The sequence below is a fragment of the Phalacrocorax carbo genome, chromosome 6 (assembly GCF_963921805.1).
Source record: "Phalacrocorax carbo chromosome 6, bPhaCar2.1, whole genome shotgun sequence".
NCBI lineage: Eukaryota > Metazoa > Chordata > Aves > Suliformes > Phalacrocoracidae > Phalacrocorax > Phalacrocorax carbo.
Genome location: NC_087518.1, coordinates 12009308 through 12032233, shown reverse-complemented (window position 1 = coordinate 12032233; position 22926 = coordinate 12009308). Strand labels below are relative to the sequence as shown.

Genomic DNA, 22926 nt, shown 5'->3' with positions numbered 1-22926 from the left:
CTCGCACTGGAAATTAAAGCAAAGAGCTCTTTCATCAAATGAATGAGAAGATAACAAGGAAAGAAGTACGACGTTATTCAAAGAGACTGGGAATAGAGGTTGAAGATAATGAAGACATATTCTCAAAACTGGTTGAACAGAGCCTTAGTGTCCAATAATGATGTTGCTGAATAGGCAGCAAGGGCAAGAATGAAGTTATGGGACTGGAAATTACCACTGTTGAGGCTGATGCCAACCAGAAGGGCTTCATGCATTCAAGGCGATGGGAAGGGATACACATGAGCACAGACCAAATTATCTTAATCTCTGAAAGAAGTGCCTGGTGAAATTGCCCATAGAAGTGGTAGTGAGACTGCACAGCAAAGTTAGAGGTAGCAGCAGAGCTTGAAAAAGAGTTTGCAATTTCTAAGTTCAAATAAAGGATCAGGTAATGCTTTAGGTGCCCTCGGCAAGGAAATCTCTTCAGCTTCCCTGGCGAAGGTGCACTTGTCGGTGAGGAGGACAAATGGCAAAGGCAGAATTTCTAACAAAAGTCATGAGTTGTTCTCTGCCTGAGTGGCATGACCAATGTCTGGGGGCCTCTGGAGGGATTAAGAAACCTGCATTGCCTCCAGGCCTGTGGCAATAAGGTGGTAAAGACCATTAAACTAAAAGTAGACACAGAAACTCAGGTTAGGTCCTTTTCAGGTACGAGGGGACTTTGAATTCCCATTGTTAAATCTCTCTTGATTTTGGAGGTGTAGTGTTGGCTGCCACAGACTAAACACCTTTTTCTCTTTTTAATTGCCAGGTAGTATACATCACTGCCACGTTCCCATTCATCATGCTCCTTGTTCTGCTCATCCGTGGTGTGACCCTGCCTGGAGCTGCAGAAGGCATCAAGTTTTATCTTTATCCTGATATCTCACGGTTAGCTGACCCACAGGTACAGAACCCAGGGTGGGGAGCAGGACGACTTCCTGTGCAAAGGTGTATGGTGGAGGGTGATGGTGGCAATGTAATGGCAACAGATCTCTTTTTCTACAGTCTTTAGAGGTGCAAATATAGCATGAACATTAATGCTGGGTTATATTTTCCAGAGATCTGCTTGAGAAGGTCACTGTTACACGTGTTAATGCATCTTTCCATGTGTATGTATGTGTGTACGCATATTTTTTTTTTGTGTCAAAGGACTCTGAGGCTGTAGGCTCTGTCCTGTTATACAATCTCAGCTTTCTTGTTGGTAAGGTAAGGGAGATTAATTTTTTTAATGAGGATAGTCTTTAGTTTCAAAGGAGAGACACGTGAGCTTCACAGATGGAACAACAAGCGACAACTGTGAGTACCAGTGTCACTAAGCTCCCACTGCTCAATAGGAGGAGATTGGGAAGGATGTGAATGAAATAATAGAAGAATGAAAACCCATGCAAAGGTGGAGAAAAATGCTTTCTGAGGCACAGGAACTACCATTCCCTTAGCCCTGGCTAGTGGAGCTAGGCTTACTCTTTCTGTATAGGCTGTGAGTAGATAAAGATTCCTGTCTGTGCTCACAAGAGTGCAAAATGTGACCCTTGACCAGACCAGCATTGTTTCAGCCAATAGTGATCACGTGAGAAATGAAGAAAGAAAAAAAAAAAAAAAAAAAGCAGTACACCCCCAAAAAGAAGAAAACAAAGGATCTTTGAACATTACAAAATGTTGGTCACAGTGAGAGGGAATAACATCTGTCTTTGTCTTTGCTATTTCTTTCTAATGAGTATTTGGTTAAAATAAAGCTCCAATGATAGCTAAATAACTGAAGTAGAAAAAGTGTAAATGAAAAAAACATTGTGGAAATTTTGTTCATTGTCTAGGCTTGCCCTCTTTATACAAGACTCTCTTCACAGGAGACATTATATTTTATGAATGAATCTTCTTTTATGTGACCCTATCATTTTTATGATCTACTATTAGCCGTAAGCCCAGAGCATCAGCTAGTAATGTAGAAGAGATTCATGTGAGCTGGCAGGCCCCCTCCCATGGGCTAGCAAAAGCATCATCTTCAAGGAGACACAAGTCAGCAAGGTGCTGGAAAGCGATGGTGGGAGGGAGGAGGTAACGATCTATAGTCTTAATTGTCACTTACTCAGACTTCTTGGTGGTTTCTACTGGCGTTAGCAGACTTGCATTAGCAGAAAGAAGTGAACAGATGGGATTCAGTGGATGCATTTTGATAGCTTGCTAAGTATTTACTGAGAAGTTGATAGTGTACTGTTATTTCACTCTGTATATGTTTTTTTTTTAATGTAATCAGGAGAAAGAATCGTGAGACCAAGATCAGATACCTGTCTTACAAAGTGCATTGTATTTTGCTTGTTTTCCCCCCACTCCTATGTTTTTTTTATCTTGCATTTGAACAGATACAAAAACAACCAGAAAGCTAGAAAAATAAACAAACCAAATACACAAACCTGTTTCTCAACCTTTCCACATCCTCCGTTTAGTGACTCTGTCAGCTGATTCTAACTGTAATGGGTTACAACAGAAATGAGCAACGTTATAAGTACTTCTGCATCTCCTATTGCGCTGAAACACATTTATTGTTGCGCCAACAGGAAGGATCAGCTGAACAACTAAGAAACTAGAAATACTGAGCATCTCTGGGGAGGGGATACAGGGACTGTTGAAAAGATGATGTTCTTGTAGGCTCTGATACTAACGATTTTGTTTTCCCTATAAAAGCCAAACTTGCAAATGTGATGTTGTCTTTCCCTCCTTCCCTGATCCTTTAGCTATCACCCTCAATGGAAGCAATTATTTTGTTGATTTTGCATAGCTTAAGCTGTGTATTTGTGTTGAGTGTTGCAATGCAATCAGGCCGGTAATAACAGTCTTTCTGTCTTCCCCTTAGGTCTGGATAGATGCAGGGACACAAATCTTCTTCTCATATGCAATCTGCTTAGGAGCAATGACTTCCCTGGGGAGCTACAACAAGTACAAATACAACTGCTATAGGCAAGTTTCCATCTAAGGGGGTTTAGTGTTTTAGCTAAATGATGTAAATAAAGTAGGGACAATGGGTTAATTTTTTTTTTAATTAACTTGCTCCATGACATATGTGTGACTTAGGGACTGTTTGCTGCTGGGATGCCTGAACAGTGGTACCAGTTTTGTGTCTGGCTTCGCAATTTTTTCCGTCCTGGGCTTCATGGCACAAGAGCAAGGGGTGAACATTGCTGATGTGGCAGAGTCAGGTACGATGGTATTGGTGGCAGTGGTGGTGGGCACTGCCGCCTAGCGTGTGAGCAAAGTTCTGCAGACTCAATCAGCTAACATCTAAGCAATAAAAACAGAACAAGATTTCCCATAATCTCCAGAAAAATAAGCACATTGTTGATTTGGGCTTTCATCTAGAGCAGTGAGGGTTAGGCGGGGTTGTATTGTTTATTCTGTCTTGATTAACAGGGCAGTGAACGGATTTCCTAGAGTATGCTAATCCATTTGAGTTCAGATTAGAGTTAAGATAACCGCTCCATTATCTAGGGTCCAGAATATCATTGACTCGAAAATTTATTCCATCCTTCTTTTCAGACTACCTTTATTTTCATTCAAATACAAATAGCCAGTGTTTATGTATTTTTCATAACTTAGTTTTGCTTGCTCACAGCAGAGCACTGCAGTGGGAATGTTACCTTGGCCTTTTGAAGGGACATACATGCGTATATTCCTAAATTTCACTGAAAGGCAAGAGAAGTTGGAGAGCTCCCGTCTCCTCGGTTCTGTGCACCATTTCATCCACAGGAACTCTAGTTGTTGCAGTCCTGCATTTGTCCTCTGTAGCTTCAGGGTGAGGTTGGAAGAACTGTGAGAAGTACATTTTGAAACTGGATGTACACTTAGGTTCCTCCTTATTTCAGAAGTGTTCTTCCCATTAACGGTCAGCTATGCACTTGCAGGTGAAGAAGGCTAAACCCTCATAGCATGTGAATGTATCTCAGAGGAAACAGATTACTTTTTTTTCCTCTGTGTATGTCTTGTCCATGAGGGTAGGTGTAATCATGTGTTTTCATGTAGAACAGACAGATTAGATGGGATTTACCATTCAAAAATAATGAGTTGGGCCTTGACAGCCATGAGGCTTAAAGCTAAACAGATTCAAGTAATAACAATGTCACCTGAGTGCACTTTTGGCATTTATTCCTGACTTTTTTGAGCAATTTTAATTCACCTGCGTAGTATTTTAAAGTTTTTCCCTGCAAACATACTATTAAAAAGAAGTAGTCAACGTACCTTCTGATCATATGGCTCTGGGAGTTGTCTTTAAGAAAAATATCTCACTTCACAAAGGCTAATGAAAAACTAATGACATAGGTGGCACTGCTGGATTCTTGGGTGGTTGCAACTGGCCTAGCTCTCGCAAGTGTAATTAGTTAACAGTCTTGGCCATAATGCTTATTTTGATCAGAGGTTGATTGCTTTGTTTAAAAACAGGAAGCAGGGGAATAATCCTATTAAATGAATCATAAATAGTCCCTTTTTTTAATATGTAGGTGGATCAATTCCAAGAACAGCATTTTTAAGTACTCCACATTAGGTTTTCATCTGGTCAATATTTATTCTAATTTTTATTATTAAATCTCTGATATCAAACAGTCAGCTACATTCCTGTTGCTTGACATTTTTAGAATGAAACCATTTTATAGTAACACTGGACTTTTAAGTAATGTTTAAATACAAATTAACAAACAGGCTTAGTGTTTACATAGCATTCTTTCATCAGCAGCTTAAAAAGCATTTTTTTAAAAGAGGGATTTTATAGCTTATTATAAGGACAACAAGGTCACTGATTAGCTTCCAGACTTGGGTTTTGGTTTCTTGCATATTTTGTTGTCTATTCCTCAGGCTTTCTACTCTATTTAAATTTAGCCCTAGTTGCTAATGGCCAGAGATTGCAACCATCTCACTGTTCAGTGGCTTGCCTGTCGTCATTGGCTGGTCTTTGGCTAAATCCTAAGGGATATTTTTACATGGCAGTAAACAATATCAAAATTAGCCAAAATTATCCAAACCACTTACTATGGGTTTCCTCACTGCCTTTCTCAGCAGAGATTGAGTGCAGAGCTACTGGAGGCCGCTTGGTCCCCCAGGGATGAGCGTCCCAGGGCCCGTGCGGGGCCATGGCGGAGGCTCTCAGTGCCACTGCTGCCCTGCTGCTGACTTCTCAGCACAGAAACATTCAGCAAGCGTTTAAGCGTCTTTTTTTAGCCTTGTCTTTTTTGATTTCATATGATGCAAGGTCAGAGCGGCTCCCCTGGGTCAGCAAAGGGTGAACAGAGGCACTGCCACTTGGCTGTAGCACCAGGGAGAGGATGTTGTCCACAGGGTCAAGACCTCCTACTCCCTACCCATCTCTGCCCAGTGAGTTAAATCCATCCTGCCCTATGCATGACACCATTTGTTTTCTTGTTTGCCTTCCTGCAAGCCCAGGGAACATCAAAAAATTTGCTGACGGCAGAATCTCATGGCCACATTTTTTTACCTGTGCCAAATTCAGTCTTGGTGCAATGTTCCTGGGACACCCTTGTAGGGAGGGGTGGCTTCTGCTTAAAGCACTGGTCGCTGCTGCCAGCCTTCACTGGCTTAGACTTACATGACATCTACATTAGATCCCTTTGACTTCCCAGTGAAAGGAGACTTTTAATAAATAGCACTTGATTTTTTTTCAGAAATACTTTTAAAGGGAGAGAGGAAAGCAGTGAAGGTTCAACAAAGCCATAGTGAGTCCAGTCTAATCTGTGCTGCATCTCTGGCTGGAAGAAATACATTACTGCCTGTGCAATTTGTAGCAGTGTTAAAACAGCACGCAATCTCCTTTTTTTTAAATCCAGTTGCAAACAAATTCAGATAAAGCAGGCCCGACTATAGTGCCTTGGCCTTCTTAATGCTTGCCCGGTCTCTGCCTCCGCAGTGCTCTGCTGCCAGGGCACATCTCCAGCTGTGCCACAGCACTTCACCAGCAAACGACCAGTGAGTGGGCTGGGATTGTGGCAGTCCTAATTAGCTCTTAATAATAGTCACAAGTGCTTCACTTTTGCAAAACACCCTTCAGAGCAGCAGAGTTTCAAATTAAATATGATTTTAGATTATTTCTGTTCAGTCGAGGGGCTGCCAGGAACATTTTCTTTCACACGGACTTTCCTCTTTATATTTCAACACTTAGTTTGAAAGGAAAATCAAAGATAGTGCAGGGCTTAGGGCACTTGGTATTAGACTATATCACAGTGCAAGGACAGTTTCACTGGCCACAGCATACAGAATTGCAGCAAGTTTTGAGGAGAGCAGTTTTATTTCTGTCTCATCAGTTGCACAGGTTAGCTGCAAATGCTGTTTGGTAGCAGTTCTCCCTCAGGGAGGATCTACTATATCTGCTGAATTAGGGGGCAAAAAGCAAAGCCCCCCCAAAATTTGAGACACTCGCCAATTTTTGGTATCTTCTGTCATATAAAATCTTAGTTGTGTTTCATTTTAAATAAAATTAGTTGCTCAATTGTTGGCTAATTTGTATTTATTTCTGTTCAAATATTTTCAATGACTGAAAGTTTTCTTTAGTTTGAAAAAAAAAGTCATCCTTTCTTACCTCTTTCTCTTGCTTCTTTTTCCATCTTTCTTGTTGGAAAGGAAAAGTGGGAGGTAGGAAGAGCAGTGTTAGAGATTTTTCTGTACAGATCAGAGACTGCAGCAGTTTAAAACCATTCATTTTCCTATTGAAAATTACTTGAATCCACTTCAAAATTGTGGAAGATGCTGGGTTTTGAGGCTCCTTAAAACAAACAAGCAGATGAGCCAGGCATTCCCAGGTTCAATATTAATTTAAATCTGCCCTCAGATTTTTTTTTCGGCTTCACAAAATTTCTGCGGCCACTTAAAGCCTGCCATAAATGCCAGATTGCCAGTGTTCCTGTCTCCCACTTGGAGAGGGTTCTTTCTCTCTCAACAAAAGCTCTCATAAGCAATAGCTGGTAGCACCTGGGTCCAGGTGAGAGTGCCTTTGGAGATCAGCATGCGAGAGCACTGCACGTATGCTCGGTGTGTGGGTGTGAGTGAGATGCCGTCTGGTCCACAGCGCAGACGAGACCCAGTCTAGTGAAGAACCCTTGCAAACAAGGCTTTGGTTTCCACGGCAGAAAAGACGGGCTCTTAGCCCCAGCCCTGCTGGTGCTCCCAGACTGTTGCAATCCATCCTGCAGTTGGGGCTGACGTTGGTCATATTAGCGTCACTGTGGCAGGTCTGCCTAGGCTGGCTGGGTAGGGACAGGCGATATGCCAGCATGGGGAAGTGATTTTACATAGAGTGATTTTACACACCAGCAATTCCTGACACAGGAAGCATTTTTTTTCAGGGACCACAGCTGATATAATTAGGAATAGCCTGATCACTTCAGTGCAGCAGTGAGGGTTTGCAGAAGCAAGGGAGCAGACTCCTGGAGTGCAAACCCCCCACTAGAAAAGCCGTGTTGGGTTTGGAGGTTACATACAGAGGGAGGCAGTGGTTGCAGTAGCAAAGATCCCAGGGAGTGTTTGTAGCAGAGTCCCTTCCCTGCATGCAAAAGAGTTTCATCATCATCATCTTCATCGTGACCATGTGGGCTAGCAGTGGGATTCTGCCATTCCCCTGGGTCACCCCTTCTCCCCCCAGCCCCAATACTTTCCTGTGTCCAAGTGGGGCAGGTGTAGGACCACCTCCATTATTGGCATGTTTAAGGCAGATGTTAAAACTGGTGATCTGTTAGCCATGGCCTCGGGGGTTTGCCTGTGGTTTCTGCTGTAGTCATGCGTGCTTCGATTTCAGATAAAAGAGCCAAACTGTTTCACTTCTGGTATTTCCAGCTGCGTTTGGATTTATCTGAACGGAACCAGGCATTCCTGCATTTGAGTGTGGCTGCCTTTACCAAAGAGCTGGTACTTACTATTTCTTTTCCCTTCCCTTCCCGCTTCCCTATTTTCTCTTTCTCTAGGTCCAGGCCTGGCCTTCATTGCCTACCCAAAAGCTGTGTCCATGATGCCGCTGCCCACCTTTTGGGCAATCCTTTTTTTTATTATGCTTCTGTTGCTTGGACTGGATAGCCAGGTTAGTACAATGGGTAAGATAATATGTGGCTTATTGTCTCAGTGCTGCTGACGGAGAAAAGCTGTTTTCACAGGCATGAGTTAAGGAGAGAATACCTGTAATGCTGCTTAAGAGGAATCCATTTGGGTTGTTTTTTAGTGCAGGGGCTGCATTTGATGGATCTTTTGGTTGATAGTCAGTATGATGTTGCTCAGTAAGTCTTTGTCATCAGGAGTTAATGGAGTCCACAAGACTAGGGCAGTACTCCCTAACCTAAATAGCAGTCCCAGTCTGGCCGCACAATACTACCATTTTGGTTGCCGTGCAGTATTTTCCTAATTTGGAGAAGAGCTTAATTATTTTAAAACATAGAAGGCTACAGCAGTCTACTCCACAGAGTACTTTGTGCCATTGCAGTCACCTGCAGTGTGTCATTAAAACACTTTGTAAGAATTAATAACTACTAGGAATATAGACCTTGACAGTTGCCAAGTGCCATAAAAGAAAAACAAAGCCATCGTGAGGCACAAAAAACACAAAATGTTTTGTACAGTGTATCCAGGGTGTCTTCGTGAACAGTCAGAGGACAAAGCCACAGCCTTTTTTGGTGGCCTTAGGCTTGGAGCTGCTGAGCAGCTTGGGATTCTGCTGACTTTCACATCACCAGTGCACATTCAGTACCTCCAAACAGGCCAGAGAGAGTCTTGGGTTCCAGCTGTACTAATATTATAGCATACACTGCTATTAATTAGTGAGCATGAAAAAAATCCAAAAGTTCAGTCCAAGAAGTTAGGTTATTTTTCCCAGTCGTTGCTTATAGGAATGTTGGACTAAATGCTGCCAAAAAACCTATAAATCATTTCTAGATCGAGTCCACTTAGAAGGAAACATGGGTGACCAGGGATTATGCAGTAACTACACATTCAAAATTGCCAAAGTTTTCAGGGCCACAGGCAACTTTCTGCACTCAAATGGAAAGTTGCTAAGATTATAAAAACCCGGTTGGTAAGGATGAAATGTTGACTCAGCTTAAATGCTCTCATATGAGGAGAGATCTGTAAATGGATTTTTTACCCGGTTGTTGTATACTTAGTCTCTTACATTTTTGATACTCCATTTGCCCTAAATTGCTCGTTACAGCTTAATCTTTGAACCCTAGTGAGCAACTTTCAGTCGTTCCAAAGTAAATGTAAAAGTGCCCAATGCTGTGGTTCAACAACCCTGTGCTTATGCAAATTGGAAGCTGTCTAGTAATTTCAAAAAGCTCCTCACTGTGTGGAATGATTAAAACTAATTGGAGCGCTTAATTTCTCTCCTCCACCACTCTGGTTTTTTGGAGTGCAGTCAAGCAGGTTTCTGGAATGCCGAGCAGTTTAAGATCAAATCAGCCCAAAGGAAAGGCTTGCATTTAAAAAGAAAACCAGTTTTACAGAAGTCAAAGTAACAGGACAGGAGGCCACAAAATCTGGTGGAGTGTTTGCAGGACGGTCTTTATTTCCAAAATGGAGCTTTAGCTTGTGGTCTAAAGAGGGTAGAGTTGTTACAGGGCACCTATGGGTAGGAAAAGCTAGCTTTTCTTGAAATAATGCTATTTCTTAGACTCCCTGTGATAACGCTTAGTTCTAAGATGACGTATCCACTTGAAGTGAAGATCATTCAGACAGAGGCAGCCTTGGTTCTCCATGGTATCCTAATGTCTTCAGTCAACTTGGTGTTTTTGTACCTTGCCAGGCTGAAAGTACAGACCAGCTGAATGATCTCTCTTCCAATTTGTTCAGTAGTTGCTTTTCTCCATGGGTGAAATGCACCTGGTTTTCGATTAACTTTGAACTTCTATTCAAATCCTGTTTGGGTTATTTGGTTAACTCAAGTTACACATCTTACATGTAGTTTTCCAATGGCAAGTAAGTACAAATGCAGTTATCGTGATGCTAGATAAAGTAAATTTTTTAGCTCATCTATTCAGAGCTCTATTTTTGGTTTACACATGCAAACAGTTTACCAAATCTTTGTGTGGGGACTGTATCAACAGCTCCATTATTGCTGCAGAGGTACCCCAGAGCCTCAGTCAGATGTACTCTGCTCACAGGGTCAGAAAAGACAAGTTCAGTCAGGATGTGTTGCTTTTTCACATCAAAGTCTGCTTTCCCTTGGCTGGATTTCACTAGCACACCCAAGAGTAGCATTATATCCAATTGTGGAATTATCCTAACTAGTACCTGTGAGGTTTTCTGGCACATCAAAAAAAGGCTGGGAGGTATTGTCCTAGCTTAGGCTTTTTTGACTGTTTTCTCTCTGCCTCTTTTCTAGTGTACATCTTGTATTCATCTGGAACAGCTACAACATAAAAGCCATATAAGTGCCTTCCTGCCATCAAATCAAGTTCCTTTTCCTTTATCCTTGCAGCTTGCATTTACAGAGCCCCTTTGGTAGTTCGTAAGGCTGCTAGGAAATGAGCAGCAATTCTGAAAGCTTGCTCCAAGCTGAAAACTACCCCCACATGTCAACCTCTGGGTTACAAAGAAATGGCTTCCAATTTATTCAGAGCAGCATTTTGCCACAGAGTACAGTCAGAGTGTTGCTGTGGAGGCTTTGTTCAAGTATGAGCCCAGATAAAATGAATGGCGGGTGATTTTCAAGTCATGTTTCTTTGTTGTTGTTTCCCCTTTAGTTTGTTGAAGTTGAAGGACAGATCACGTCATTAGTTGATCTGCACCCATCCTTCCTAAGGAAGGGTTACCGACGGGAAATCTTCATCGCTATAGTGTGTTTCCTTAGCTATCTTCTGGGACTAACTATGGTGACTGAGGTAAGTAGCACCAGTACTTTTTTAGCAAGTTTTTAGACCAATTTTAGCTATGAATGAGACTGCACAGAATTAGCCACTCAGAGGAGTGGTGCTCTTTAGATCTACAGACCATCTTTCATCCCTAGATCTGAAATCATTTTGAAAGGGAGCTACATATTCCCCCCTCTTCAGTCAGAGGAACAGAGAAATGAAATCTCATTAAATTCAGTCTGATCTCAGGTACTAATCAACATGAGTATGAATATTAACATCTGGCTTCAAATGATGAAACATTGGGAACCTTCAGCAGAGCAGGTTAAGAATCCATCCAGTGCATGCAGGGAAAGAGATTTTTATCTTAGTTACACAGATTTTAATCAATTAAATACCTCTGGATTTATTCTAGTATAAACAAGATGGGAATATGTTCCAGTGGCTGTACTGTTGTGATATTTATCTCCAAAATAAAATCCAAGCCGGCTTTTAAAAACAACTGGAAGAGCATGACTGTGAGAATTAAAATAACACCTGCAGCAGAGGTGCCTAACAAACACAATTTTTCAAGTAAAAGTGCAGGTCAGTGTAGTGAGAGCAAAGAGTGTAACAGCATAGTATAAGTAAATAGTTAGAAAGAGGAAAATGAAGTCTTCTCATTAAAAAAGTCCTTCCACCAATTCATAAATTAAGACCCTCCTGATGAACTGACTTCCATTTTTAGTATTTTGGAGGTGTTAATGTTAGGAGGCGACCTATTATTTCTTTGCATCATTTGTTTCTATAAATGCCCATCCTAAAATACTTTTAAGAAGGAAAGATTTAAGTGGCTCAGTAGATTATACTAAGTGGCTTAATTTTGTTTAATCATCGTCTTGTTTGGATGCTTGTAGTAAACATGCCTGTTCCCTGGGGAAGGTAATACTAAATATTTACCTTACCTGCTTGCCTGGTATTTCGTCTTGTTAGACAGCAATCATTAGGATATGTCAGTAGATGTTACTGGGAGCTGAGCCTGAAGTATTCAGCTTTTTTCCTGTTGGATCCTAATACAATGTGTCTCTCTTTCACAGGGTGGCATGTATGTTTTTCAACTCTTTGACTACTATGCAGCTAGTGGTGTATGCCTTTTGTGGGTTGCATTCTTTGAATGTATTGCTGTAGCCTGGGTTTATGGTAAGTGAGAATCCTTTCATCTGATATCTTTTGATGACTCAGTGACAATATTGTTAGTCAAACATTTAATCATCAGCCACCCCAGAATCTTCTTCCCAGCAACAGACACATGCCATTAATATAAATTTGCACTGACCTCTTGGAGACAAATTTGCATCTGGGATGAAGCCAGCCTCCAGTGTTCTTCCACACAAAAATGAGTATTTTTCCGTTGCTAATTAATAAAGGCACAACTAAGCATTCACATGTGTTAAGTTTAGAGATGAGAGTTGAAAGTTTGGCCAGCCGTGAAAATTTCTGTTTGTCTCTCAGAGAATTGCCTTTCAAAGCTGTAATGTCTGCAAGGGGCAAGCCAACCAAATAGGAAATACAAAAGGAAGGCTGGCAGAAAAGTATATTCTCTCCCATTATTGTTAGGCAATGCCGAGTACCAAGGTCTGACAGTAGCCTATGTAGCTGCATGAGACGGTAGCTGAGGAAGGAGATCATAAGTTGTTTGACGCTTAGGACTGGTCATTTCCCTGATTCTTCATGTACTCCATCTCCTTAGGAAAGCAAAAAAAAAGCCTTCATTTTGCATCAGTCAAATTTCTGTGGAAGCAGGGTGCACTGTTTGCAGTTGTGGGCTTCCCATGGTGATCCCCTGGCAAGATCAGTGAGACTGTGGGGAGAGGATTGGGCAGGAGGGATTAGCATTACACTCCTGCGTCTATATAATGAGGGGTGTGTAGGATGAGATGGTTCTGCAACCTTTGAGCTTCTTAAGGAGAAAATCATCTTGAACTTCAGAGCCATGGGAGGCATTTGAACAATACATCTGACACCCTCATCTTCCCTTTAAATATCCCTTGGGGGGGGCTAGGGAAGCAGCTGTAATCCTACATGCTCGATTCTGATAAATGTGCTCACTATACATTATAGGCGCTGATAATATTTATGATGCCATTGAGGATATGATTGGATACAGACCTGGTCCCTGGATGAAATGGAGCTGGATTGTGATCACACCAGTTCTTTGCGTGGTAAGTACTGACCTGGGCTCTTTCAAGTCTTCCATGTAGCAGCTCTGAGCCACCTCTTACTACGTCTCTTCAAGTGAAGGCTGTTGCATTCAGAAACCAATTTGCAAAGAGCTGCTGGAGGCTTGAACATAACCCTCAAAGACATCATCTTCTCAGATGTTAGCTGTTAATGTGACAGCCCTCCGCTGTGCCTGCATAAATGGCAGTAGTCTACATTTGAGTGTTTTTTTTCTTAGGATTGACAAAATATTACATTCTTGACACAGAAAACTCACTCTCCAAAGAGCAGTCCCTACTTCAAGTGATAGGACTACTAGGCCATTTTAACAAAAAGGCTTGAGCAGTCTGAGGCAGCTTGAAGTATTTTGTTTGCTAGAGGGAGCACCCCAGTAAGCTCCTTGCAATGCACAACAAGTACATGAGCCCTGAAAAAGAACAGGCAACGTACTGCAGCTCTTCATCACCATTGCTTAACACCCTATTGTCAAGCAACAGTTTACATTTAAGCAGATACAGATGCTCTTTCAATAATTTAAATAAAAGAATAATTTCCCCATTGGTTTAAAATACATATGGTATCCATCAGCTCTGCCTTTCACTACCTGTCTTCCTTAGGGCCGGTGGTAGCACCAGAGCCATACAGCTTTCAGCATTTTTTGAGCCTCACTTTGTTTTCCTTTTTCATCTACAGGGGTGCTTTATCTTTTCTTTGGCCAAGTACAAACCACTGACCTACAACAAGGTCTACACATACCCAGACTGGGCAATTGGCCTGGGCTGGGTTCTTGCCCTTTCCTCCATGATCTGCATCCCTATGGTGATGGTCATCCGCATCATACAGTCAGATGGGTCGCTTATTGAGGTAAGAGCAACTAGTTGTCTGTCTAGAGGAGCAAGGGAGCCCTAACTCACTGTGTTTTATACAAAATAATCGCAATGCTTGGAAAACTGCCACCTTGCCCAGGTAGGGCCAAGTGGGTACCTCTCCTGCAGTGAATGCAAATAACATCAGCTGTCCGTTGGGCAAACAGTAGCAGCAGAACAAACACAAAGCCTTCTGTCCTCAGGCAAACACCAGGTGATTTTCCTTGCATCCCACTTGTGCAGTTTCTAGCTTGGCAAATAGTTGCCTCCATGTGCAGACAAGTGCTCAAGGGTGCTTCCCAGTGCCAGATCTCTCTTCTCCAGCCCATGGGGACAAGGAAGCACCATCCTACAAATTACTGAGAAAATGAGAGAGAGAGAGAGAGAGCTGAGTCAAACCCAGCTGTCTAAGAGCTCACTGAATTTCAGGGAAATTTGGATCCAGCTGTGGATTGTGTGACTCTCAGGCACGGCCTTCACTCTGGGGGACTGAATAAAGGTCAAACACTTATGCCAGTGAGCCTGACTTTTTAGCTTTTTAATTATTTTTTTTATTATTCCTAATGAATCAAATCAAAACACTGGATCCAGATTGCCCTGATCTTTGGAAAACTTTGGGTCTGAGTCTGACTTGACAGTGTTGGTTCTCTCAGCTTTTGATTTGCAGGCAATCTCTTGCCCTTCACAGTTTAGCACAGGTTCCCCTGATTTATTTTTTGTCCGGTGGAAATTTTTTAGAGACTGTGTGAGCATGAAACTTAGCAGTTCTCTTCTAAGGTTTCAGATCAGTTTTGTTTTTGCCTAATGAGATGGTCTTAAATGCAGCCCAGGGTATTCTTGGAGGAGAAAGTAGGACACTTCAGGTTAGGAGAAAAGAGAGACTAGAATAAAAAAAAGAATGTTTCCCAAAGCATAAATGCTTGCATTTGTTTTCATCCAAGTCTTAATGGTCTTTTTCAGCTGTGGCCAGAGCATTTTCATGAGTGTTTATTTTCCTGCCTACATTGTCACTATCTATTGAGAGACAAGCCTAAAAGTAGCCAAAACACTCCTCAAAGACCATGTTAGGAAAGGAAAAAGAGTAAACACTGGTCAGATGCCATTTAGTTCTTCCTTTGTGAACTTAGATGTAGGAGAGAAGTTGCCACTTGGCAAGGAACGGCTGGGCTAAAAGGCAGAGCTGTTTCTAAATGAGGAAGGAGAATGCACATAATTTGAGAAGCAGCTGCAGCACTGAAAGCCCAACGTGCAGGATGCTGGATAACGCCATGAATGCCCTCTCGTGTCTGATTTCCTGTGTCAAATCAGGCTCTGCAGCTGAGCAAAAGTTGAACACGGTGCTCTGCAGCCCAGGTCCCCACGTTCTTGCAGAGCCAGGTGGCATAGGCATGTCTCTGATGGCCACCATCCCCATCCTCAGATTGCCACGTCCTCCATCCTGCCCATAGAGATTACAGGGACTACTTGGTCTTCTCACCTTTGCTTTTCTTCTTTCTTGCAGAGGATAAAAGCGGTGGCTGCCCCCAAGGAAGTGAATCGGTGGTCCAAAGAAACAGAGAGCGGCACCCCCTTCTGCCCCAATGGAACTTCGAATGGCGGATTGATCAAGCCAACTCATATCATTGTGGAAACCATGATGTGAGCTCTCTCTGTGAGAGGATAAACCTGCTTTAACTGCCGTTTACTAACCATAGATTCTCATAGGACCAGGTTTACAGAGCTTTATATTTGCACTAGGGTTTATTTTTATTTCTCACAGAGAAAGTTATTTTTTGTGTGTGGTTTTTTTTTTAATATTTTGTAAAGTAATCACAGCAGATGTCTCTCTGTAGAGGGAGAGCTTTCATATCAGACTAGACATATTACAGGAATTTACTATTACTGGGGTTTTTTTAATATATATCTCTTTATCTCTAAATATTATATACCTTACCACTTGAATTGATTGTCTTGCCAGCAATACATTCAAGTCTCAGAACGCAATTTTAGGTGCTGGTATGTTTGGGAGCAGGGTAACCTACAGAACACACAAAAGTAGCTCTGTTGAGAGATAGATTAAAAAAAAGACACTGTTTCAAGATAATTTTCAAAGGTGTAGTATTTCCACCCTCTGGTTCAATTGTGGTAAACGACAGGCTTCAGGGTCACATCAGGGAAAAGGTACAGTTATGTTTAGCACAGCCCCTGAGTAAAGATACAGCCAGGCAGCTGGAGCAGAGAGTTTGCAAGGGAGGCAGAGAAGCTGGGTGTGAAAAGCCTCGTGGCCATCCCTCCCAAGCACGGCATTGGGACCCTGTCATGCAGACAAGAGGAGAACTTTAGGAAGGCGTTTGCAGGATTTGGCATGGTTCACTCTTTTTTTTCTTTCTTTTTAAAAAATTTTTGCTTTATTTGTGTTTTTTTTTAACTTAAGTAAAATGCCTGCTGTTTGTGCATGAGCGGAGAGGTTGAGTACCTGCTCCTGAATTTTCCAGCAAAGCATATTTTAGTGTGGTGGCACTGGTGTAAACTTGAATTCTGCAAACTGGGAAGGGCAGCCGGTCCCAGGGCAGTGGGGGCGAGTGTCCAGGAGCTGTGAGGGGAAAAACAGCACCTGCTCTCTGGGTGCCTCAGACATTGGCTTGCTCATTTGTTTGTGTGTAAATTATTGGAGTGTAGTTTTGGACAGAAAAAATAAAAGAATCCCTTCTGGATTCTGACTGTCCAAAGGTGAACACAAGCCAGGTCATCCCCGACAGGTGGAACAAAACCACTCACCTACACCTGGTGTAACCGGTATCTATAGCAGACACATTGTTAATAATAATAGTAACAAAGATAATATCATCACTCAGCAATCAGATGCTTTTCATCCATGTATCTCAAAAATGCTTTGCCAAGTTTGGTGACCAGGATTTGCTTTATTTATTTATTTGGGGGTGGTTCATTGCTGTTTGGGGAACAGGCAAAAGGGCAAAGTCTTTTGTCTCATGTTACTAAATAGCAGCAGTGGACCTAGGGCCCCCAGTCTCCTTGCCCACCATTGGGTTAAACCGTAATTTTTTTTCTTTTTTAGGGGGATTGGAGGGTGGCAGAAATATTTATGAGGTTTAGGAATCTTATGTGCTGAAGAAATAGGGCTTTGAAGATTTTAAGTTAAAGCAAAGGGAACATATAACACTGAAATGCTTTGTATTTGGTCAGAAAGAATTGCGTATCGTTCCAGGGTAGACTGGGGAGTGAAGAGAAGCCACTACAAGGAGCGTAGGAGTGGGCGTTCCACTTCGTGTGGGCTAGGTGGATGTTTCCATGGGGGATTGCTCCCTGAAGACTGTCCAAAACATGGACAAAATCCTTTCTTTGTTTTTGGTTTGTTGTTTTTTTTTTTTTAACTTGAGCAGGTTATGCTGGGAACAGGTTCTCTGGCGAAACTCAGCCTTTTCTTGTGGGCATTGTATTAGAGGGAGAGGTCTTTTTTTCTTCTAATAATACCACAGTTAGGCTATTCGAAGGTATTTAGAGGAAATGCTTGATAAAAACAGAGTTTGTATCTGTTTATTCTGCTGTCAGCTTAGTCTGTCATGGCAAAGTTTGTCATTTAAACAGGAACATATCCAGTTCTTAACATTCCTACACAGTAGTTTTATTTTATTTTTTCTTGTCCCATGGGCTAACTGGCTGCAGCAGCACAAACACTTCTTGATTAGCTTGTTGGTTTTCCTGTAACAGAACAGGGGTGATTTAAAACTTGTGAGATGGACCAAAATAATAATAATAAAAAAAAAGGAAAAAGTAGCTGCAACTATAACTTTGAAAATCTTTCTAGTTTGAATTTGTACACATTTTTACATCAGGTAGCTGGCTTGCAGCAACAAAATCAGCCATGGCAGAACTGCTTTGGTTTTCTTTTTCTGGTTACCATATTATGAGACTTACAAATGAAACTGTTCCACAGCTGGAGATGGCAAACATCCAATGTCACCTGCTGGGCCAGTGGCAATAGCCGTCTAAGGTCACTAGAAGAATGCCACGAGCTAGTGGGTGTCATCAAATGTGCCCAAAATAATGACATATGCATACAGGGGTTTTTTTGTTTGTTTTTTTTTTTTTTTTAATAGCCTTTAACCATCAAAGGCAAGGAAATGCAATCAAAGATAACTCTCTTAGTGGGCTTCAGCTTGGACCCTCATTTTTAGTGTCTGCAGTAAATAGACACGCTTGCCTGGGTAAAGAAGCAGTAGCAGGTTAAAGGGGGTCTAAATTAATGGTTTCTGTAAGTGCAGATGAAATACTGATGCTTATTTATATATACATACACATCATCATACAACTGTGTTTGAGATAATAGTTTGCACATCACTTTCATGCTATAGAGCTGAGACAAGCTTTAGTTAGGGAAAAATAATGGTTTGGCTTCATCAAAGATGTCTCCAGTAAGTCAGCTGGGTATTTAGCCATCTCCCACATTGTGGAGAGCATCTTTGTGTTAAGAACCAGAGGGCTAATACTACACCTTTCAATGTACAACTACTAGAGAACTAGAACCCAGCCCCATTTCAATACGAACTGTGCCATTCAAATCAGTCGCTTCCATGTACCAAGTGAAAAATGTCTCGCACATATGCAACAACCTCATTGACTTGTTCTCTATGTCACCTCCTCGGGCCCTGCTGTGCTCTTTAGCATGACTGCAAGGGAGGCCTGGGACTCACGAAGAGCTAAGAAATTGTTTCTGGAAAACAGTTCCCCTCTCCCTTCTTCTATTCCCTCAAAAAAACCCCCGAATTAATTCTTCTTGGCTTATCTGGGGTTTGAGTTCCAGTGAGCACACTCACATTTTTACAGTTTTGGGTTTTTTCCTAACACTTTTATCAGATTTCTGAACTTTTCTTCGTGATAAATTTGCATTTCAACATGATCCTCTGCCAAATTTATTAAAAAATAGTTTTTTAAAAAAGTCTGTGTTTTCTACCTATTTCTGACTCCAAATACAACTGATTTTTGTTTCCTAATTTACTTGTTTAAACACTTGTGACCTATTTTATGTAAATGAGGAACTCTATTTAAAATATCATGACTAGTCATAGATGAACTGGTTTGGATCCAGGGAAAAGTTAGTGCATTTTTGGCATGACAGCTTTAAAACTATACCCCTGAGTTTAAAACCAGAATAAAACAAGACAAAAAAAACCCACACCTTTTCATAGTTCATACACCTTTGTATTCATGGGTTCCTTTGGGCTTGAAAGCAGCAGATTTTTCAGCAGTATTTATTCCCAGCTGAACTGAAATCAAGAGATAGTAGAAATGTAAAGGGGAGCATTTGCCCCACAAGATTTTTTTCCAACCTGTTTCATATTTTCCTCAATTTTCCAAACTTTTTCAGTTCACCTGTCACTAGTTATGATCTCACTGAATGGGCATCTATTGTAAGGGACTTTACCAGTAGTCTGTATTTTGGTATTTAAACAGTATGATTTCATAAATAGAACTGGTTTTTATTGTTGTTGTTGTTATTGTTCTCATTTTCCTTCACATCCATAGCTTTCCTTTTCATCTGGTCCAAACAGATCCACACACATGTAGAGAAGTCCTCCTTAAAGTGTCAGATAGTAGGTCCACAATGGATTTGGTCCTGTGTTGTAAATGAAAATACAAAAGCCTAGCAGCTGTGTTTGCCATCTAGAATAATGCTGGTGGTCACCCTGCAGCAGCAGTGCAGCTCCTGGAGTGAAGGGGAGTTAGGAACGGTCTGCTGAAACAGAGCAGCAAAACTGATTTTTGCAGCTGTTCTTGGGGAGAGCAGGAAAACAAAAAAAAAAGGTGCAGCCTTATGATTGCTGTAACACAAAAGAAATCCCAACAACATCAGCAGAGACTTTAATGTCACTGTCAGGATAGCATCTTCTGCAGCTGTTTTCAGTCCTTGTGTATCCTCCTTTCTCAACAGCAGATACTCCTGGTTCCTCTTCTCTGTCTCAGCATTAGGCAATTCGAGTAGCTCTGAAGACACATGGACACTTCCAGTCAGTAGACCTTTACCAGGGAGACTTACAGTTTTGGTGAGGTCATGCTTGTCACACTTGGGTTCAAAGCTCCCACTTGTTGCATCAATGGCAAAACTCCATCCATGGGAGAACGTTTTGAATGTTTTTAAATAACTGATTATTAGCTTCCATGGCAGGTGGTCACTGCAGGATCACTCATGGAGGCATAATGTATATAAAATGTTAATAAACTGTGTATTGAATGGAGTGGACAAATTAGTTAAGCAGCTCAAGTACACTTGGAAGAAAGATGACCCTGACATCATTTCCAGGACACTCAAACTTTGAGTAAAAAAAAAAAATTAAAAAAACCCTCTGTGTTTAAGTAGACTAGTAGATGAACTCTTTCACCCTCATATGCATGCACACAAGTGGGAACATTGCTTCTATTCCAAGGCTGCAGATCATGTGCGCAAGTCTTGCAGAGCTGTTCAGGATGAGGATTGAGAAGGTTTAGGCATCACTTGCCTGCAAAGAGCCGACCTGCCAGGGTGCCCAAGTGGCCTTTCCTAAATTGGGGGTGGTGAAAGAGGGAACGTAGTGACAAAATCCTGGACTGTGGCCCCTACAAGACTGCCTTGAGGTTGGACTTGAAAACTCTTCTGGCTCCTTGTAAGCACCACAAGGCTCCTGGTATGGGAAGTTAGGTGTGGTGTGGCTTCAGGCAGCTGCCTTGGACTTCTTTTCTCCATAATCAGCATCCAAAGCTTTGTGGTTAGGACTGATGTGTAGTTGTGTATTTGTATATTTGCATGAGCAAAGGTCAGGAACTGTCAGCCCCTAATAGCTCATTTTATTTCTTGTAATCAAAGATAAGCTTAAGAAATTAAGTATTCAGTTGATTTGGTAATACTTGAAACCCCAAAAAACCCCATGTGCAAAAGAGACTCCCTGAGCTCCATGCTTTGGTCACAAAAATTTTCTATTGGTATCAAAGGTCAATATGAGTTTACTAGAAAGCTTGATCAAGGAAGACTTGAGCTTAATGAGCGCAAGCCCCAGCTGGAAAACTGCCTGGTCCAGCCCTGCACCACCCATAGGATCATGGCTCTTTTCTGCCAGCCCAAATAAACTTGACACAGAAAATGCTTCTCTGCTTGGAAAAAAAAAATTTTTTCTATTTAAAAAATAAACATAAACAGTTGATTTTTGGTGTGTTTTTTCCAATTGTCATTGTGAATTGGTAATTTCAATTTACTCATGTCCTAAAACAAGAACAGAAAAAGCTTCAGACACCATCTGACCAAAAAAAATCCAAAACTGCAAGCTTGAAATTTTGCAGATTAAAAACATTAAGGAAAATTAATTCACCTCACACACACTTCTCCCAACAAAGGTGGAAAACTTTGGAGCCAGGGCTTGCAACTGGAAAAGAGCCTGACCCTGCTGGCATTGCTGGACTATTGAATGGCAGCGCAGACACAGCCTTTTTGTATCGCTGCTGTGTCTTAATTTGAAATAATCAGTAACAGTGTCAGAACTGAATCACCATAAGCTTTACACAGCCCTGAGCTTTAGACTAAAGCAAATTAAAGACACTTTAAAAAGGAACAAGTTTCTGGAAGCTTCCTCCCTATGGTTTGGCTCTGCAGTGCACAGCAGGACAGTGCTGTTTGCGTTCCTGTTTGCAGCAAGTGAAAACATGGCCCAGCTTGAAAACAATCAGAAGAAAGAAATAAAAATAAATAAATAAAAAAAAACCCCAAAGTTAAATGATTATGCTAAGGAGCTGTGCATGTGTGCTTTTGTGTGCGTGCATATGCAGGGGAAGGCTTTGGTCCTGTAGTATAGCACATGTTAGCATGATACAGATTGTTTCCAAACCCATCTGCTTCTGCAGCTGAGATGTTCAGACCATTTTATTTTTGTTTTCAATATATAATAAAAAAATGAGAACAGTGGCAAAATCATGCTGAGAGGCTGGGAAAAAAAATCCTTGGGGGCAAGTTGAGTAAGTTTGTCACCTGCTCCTGTTTTGGAAGCCAGCAACAGTCTCTCAGCGTTGCAGCATCCCAGTACTGTTCTGAAGTGCTTGTTGTTCAATAGGATGTTGTTTATCTCCAGTGTAATGTTGTGATTGTTACCTGATAACGTTGCCAGGGACTTCACGTTATAAGAGGTGGTCCATCTTGTTTGATGTATTTGACTAAAAAACAGTGGTGGTTTTTTTTAATTATTTAAATTATTAGCAACTGTGACTACAGTAACATGATGAGTAGCACATACAGCAAGGAGGCACCATTGTTGCTGGCCTCCTTATAAGAGTCATCTGAACTTTTTTAAAAACAAATACTTAAAAATATTTTTAAAACATTTTAAAACATTTTTTGTGTGTTCCAAAACCGGAATATTTGTATTTGAAAAGAATCCTGGAGTGTAATTTAATCCAAAAAACCCTAGCCTTTGTGTATATGGTAAATGTTTGTATTTTGCAGTTTCTGTTTTGCTTTTTAGATGAATAAAATGTATATGGACATTTTTAAGTCATCTTTGCTTTTTTAGATGAGTTTGTAATCACCTTATAATTGAAAATAAAACTTTCCTTTATAAACCATCTATGCTCTTGGATACCTTTTTTGGTCTTTGAGTAGCGCAATTCTTCCTTTAATCCTCTTATTTAATGTGGGGTTGTTGCTTTGGGGTTATTTTGGCCTTATAAAATATTCCATTTTGTGTGTGTGTGTGTGAGACGAGCTCACCAAGGTGCTCAGCCCAGCTCACTGTCTGACTCTGTGTCTGTCATGGTTTCATCCTGGTCAGCAGCTCAGCCCTCTCCATGGGGAGAGAATTGGAAGGGTAAAAAATGCAAAAAATTTGTGGGTTTGGATACAGACAGTTTAATAGTTAAAAAAAGGAGGAGAGAAAAAAACCCACCACAATAAAGAGGAAAAGAAAAAAAAAGAAACCAAGTGATGTAAAAGAAAACAATTTCTCACCACTAACCAAGCTGTGCCCAGCCAGTCCCCAAGCAATGGCCACTCCTGCCCTCCT

The 22926-nt window shown here is 41.3% G+C and overlaps 1 protein-coding gene across 6 annotated transcripts in view; it reads left to right on the top strand.

Annotated features, from left to right (window-relative positions):
* The window catches only part of SLC6A6 (solute carrier family 6 member 6), a 58756-nt gene extending 36267 nt beyond the window's left edge, over positions 1 to 22489 (top strand). For all 6 annotated transcript variants that reach the window (XM_064453717.1, XM_064453716.1, XM_064453720.1 and 3 more), the window contains 9 exons: positions 791 to 925; positions 2870 to 2973; positions 3088 to 3212; positions 7974 to 8086; positions 10737 to 10874; positions 11921 to 12023; positions 12945 to 13045; positions 13737 to 13907; positions 15411 to 22489. In XM_064453717.1, coding sequence (XP_064309787.1) covers positions 791 to 925; positions 2870 to 2973; positions 3088 to 3212; positions 7974 to 8086; positions 10737 to 10874; positions 11921 to 12023; positions 12945 to 13045; positions 13737 to 13907; positions 15411 to 15551 — 1131 coding nt within the window. In that variant the 3' untranslated portion in view covers positions 15552 to 22489. The remainder of the gene's footprint in view (positions 1 to 790; positions 926 to 2869; positions 2974 to 3087; positions 3213 to 7973; positions 8087 to 10736; positions 10875 to 11920; positions 12024 to 12944; positions 13046 to 13736; positions 13908 to 15410) is intronic.
* Positions 22490 to 22926: the final 437 nt, after the last annotated feature.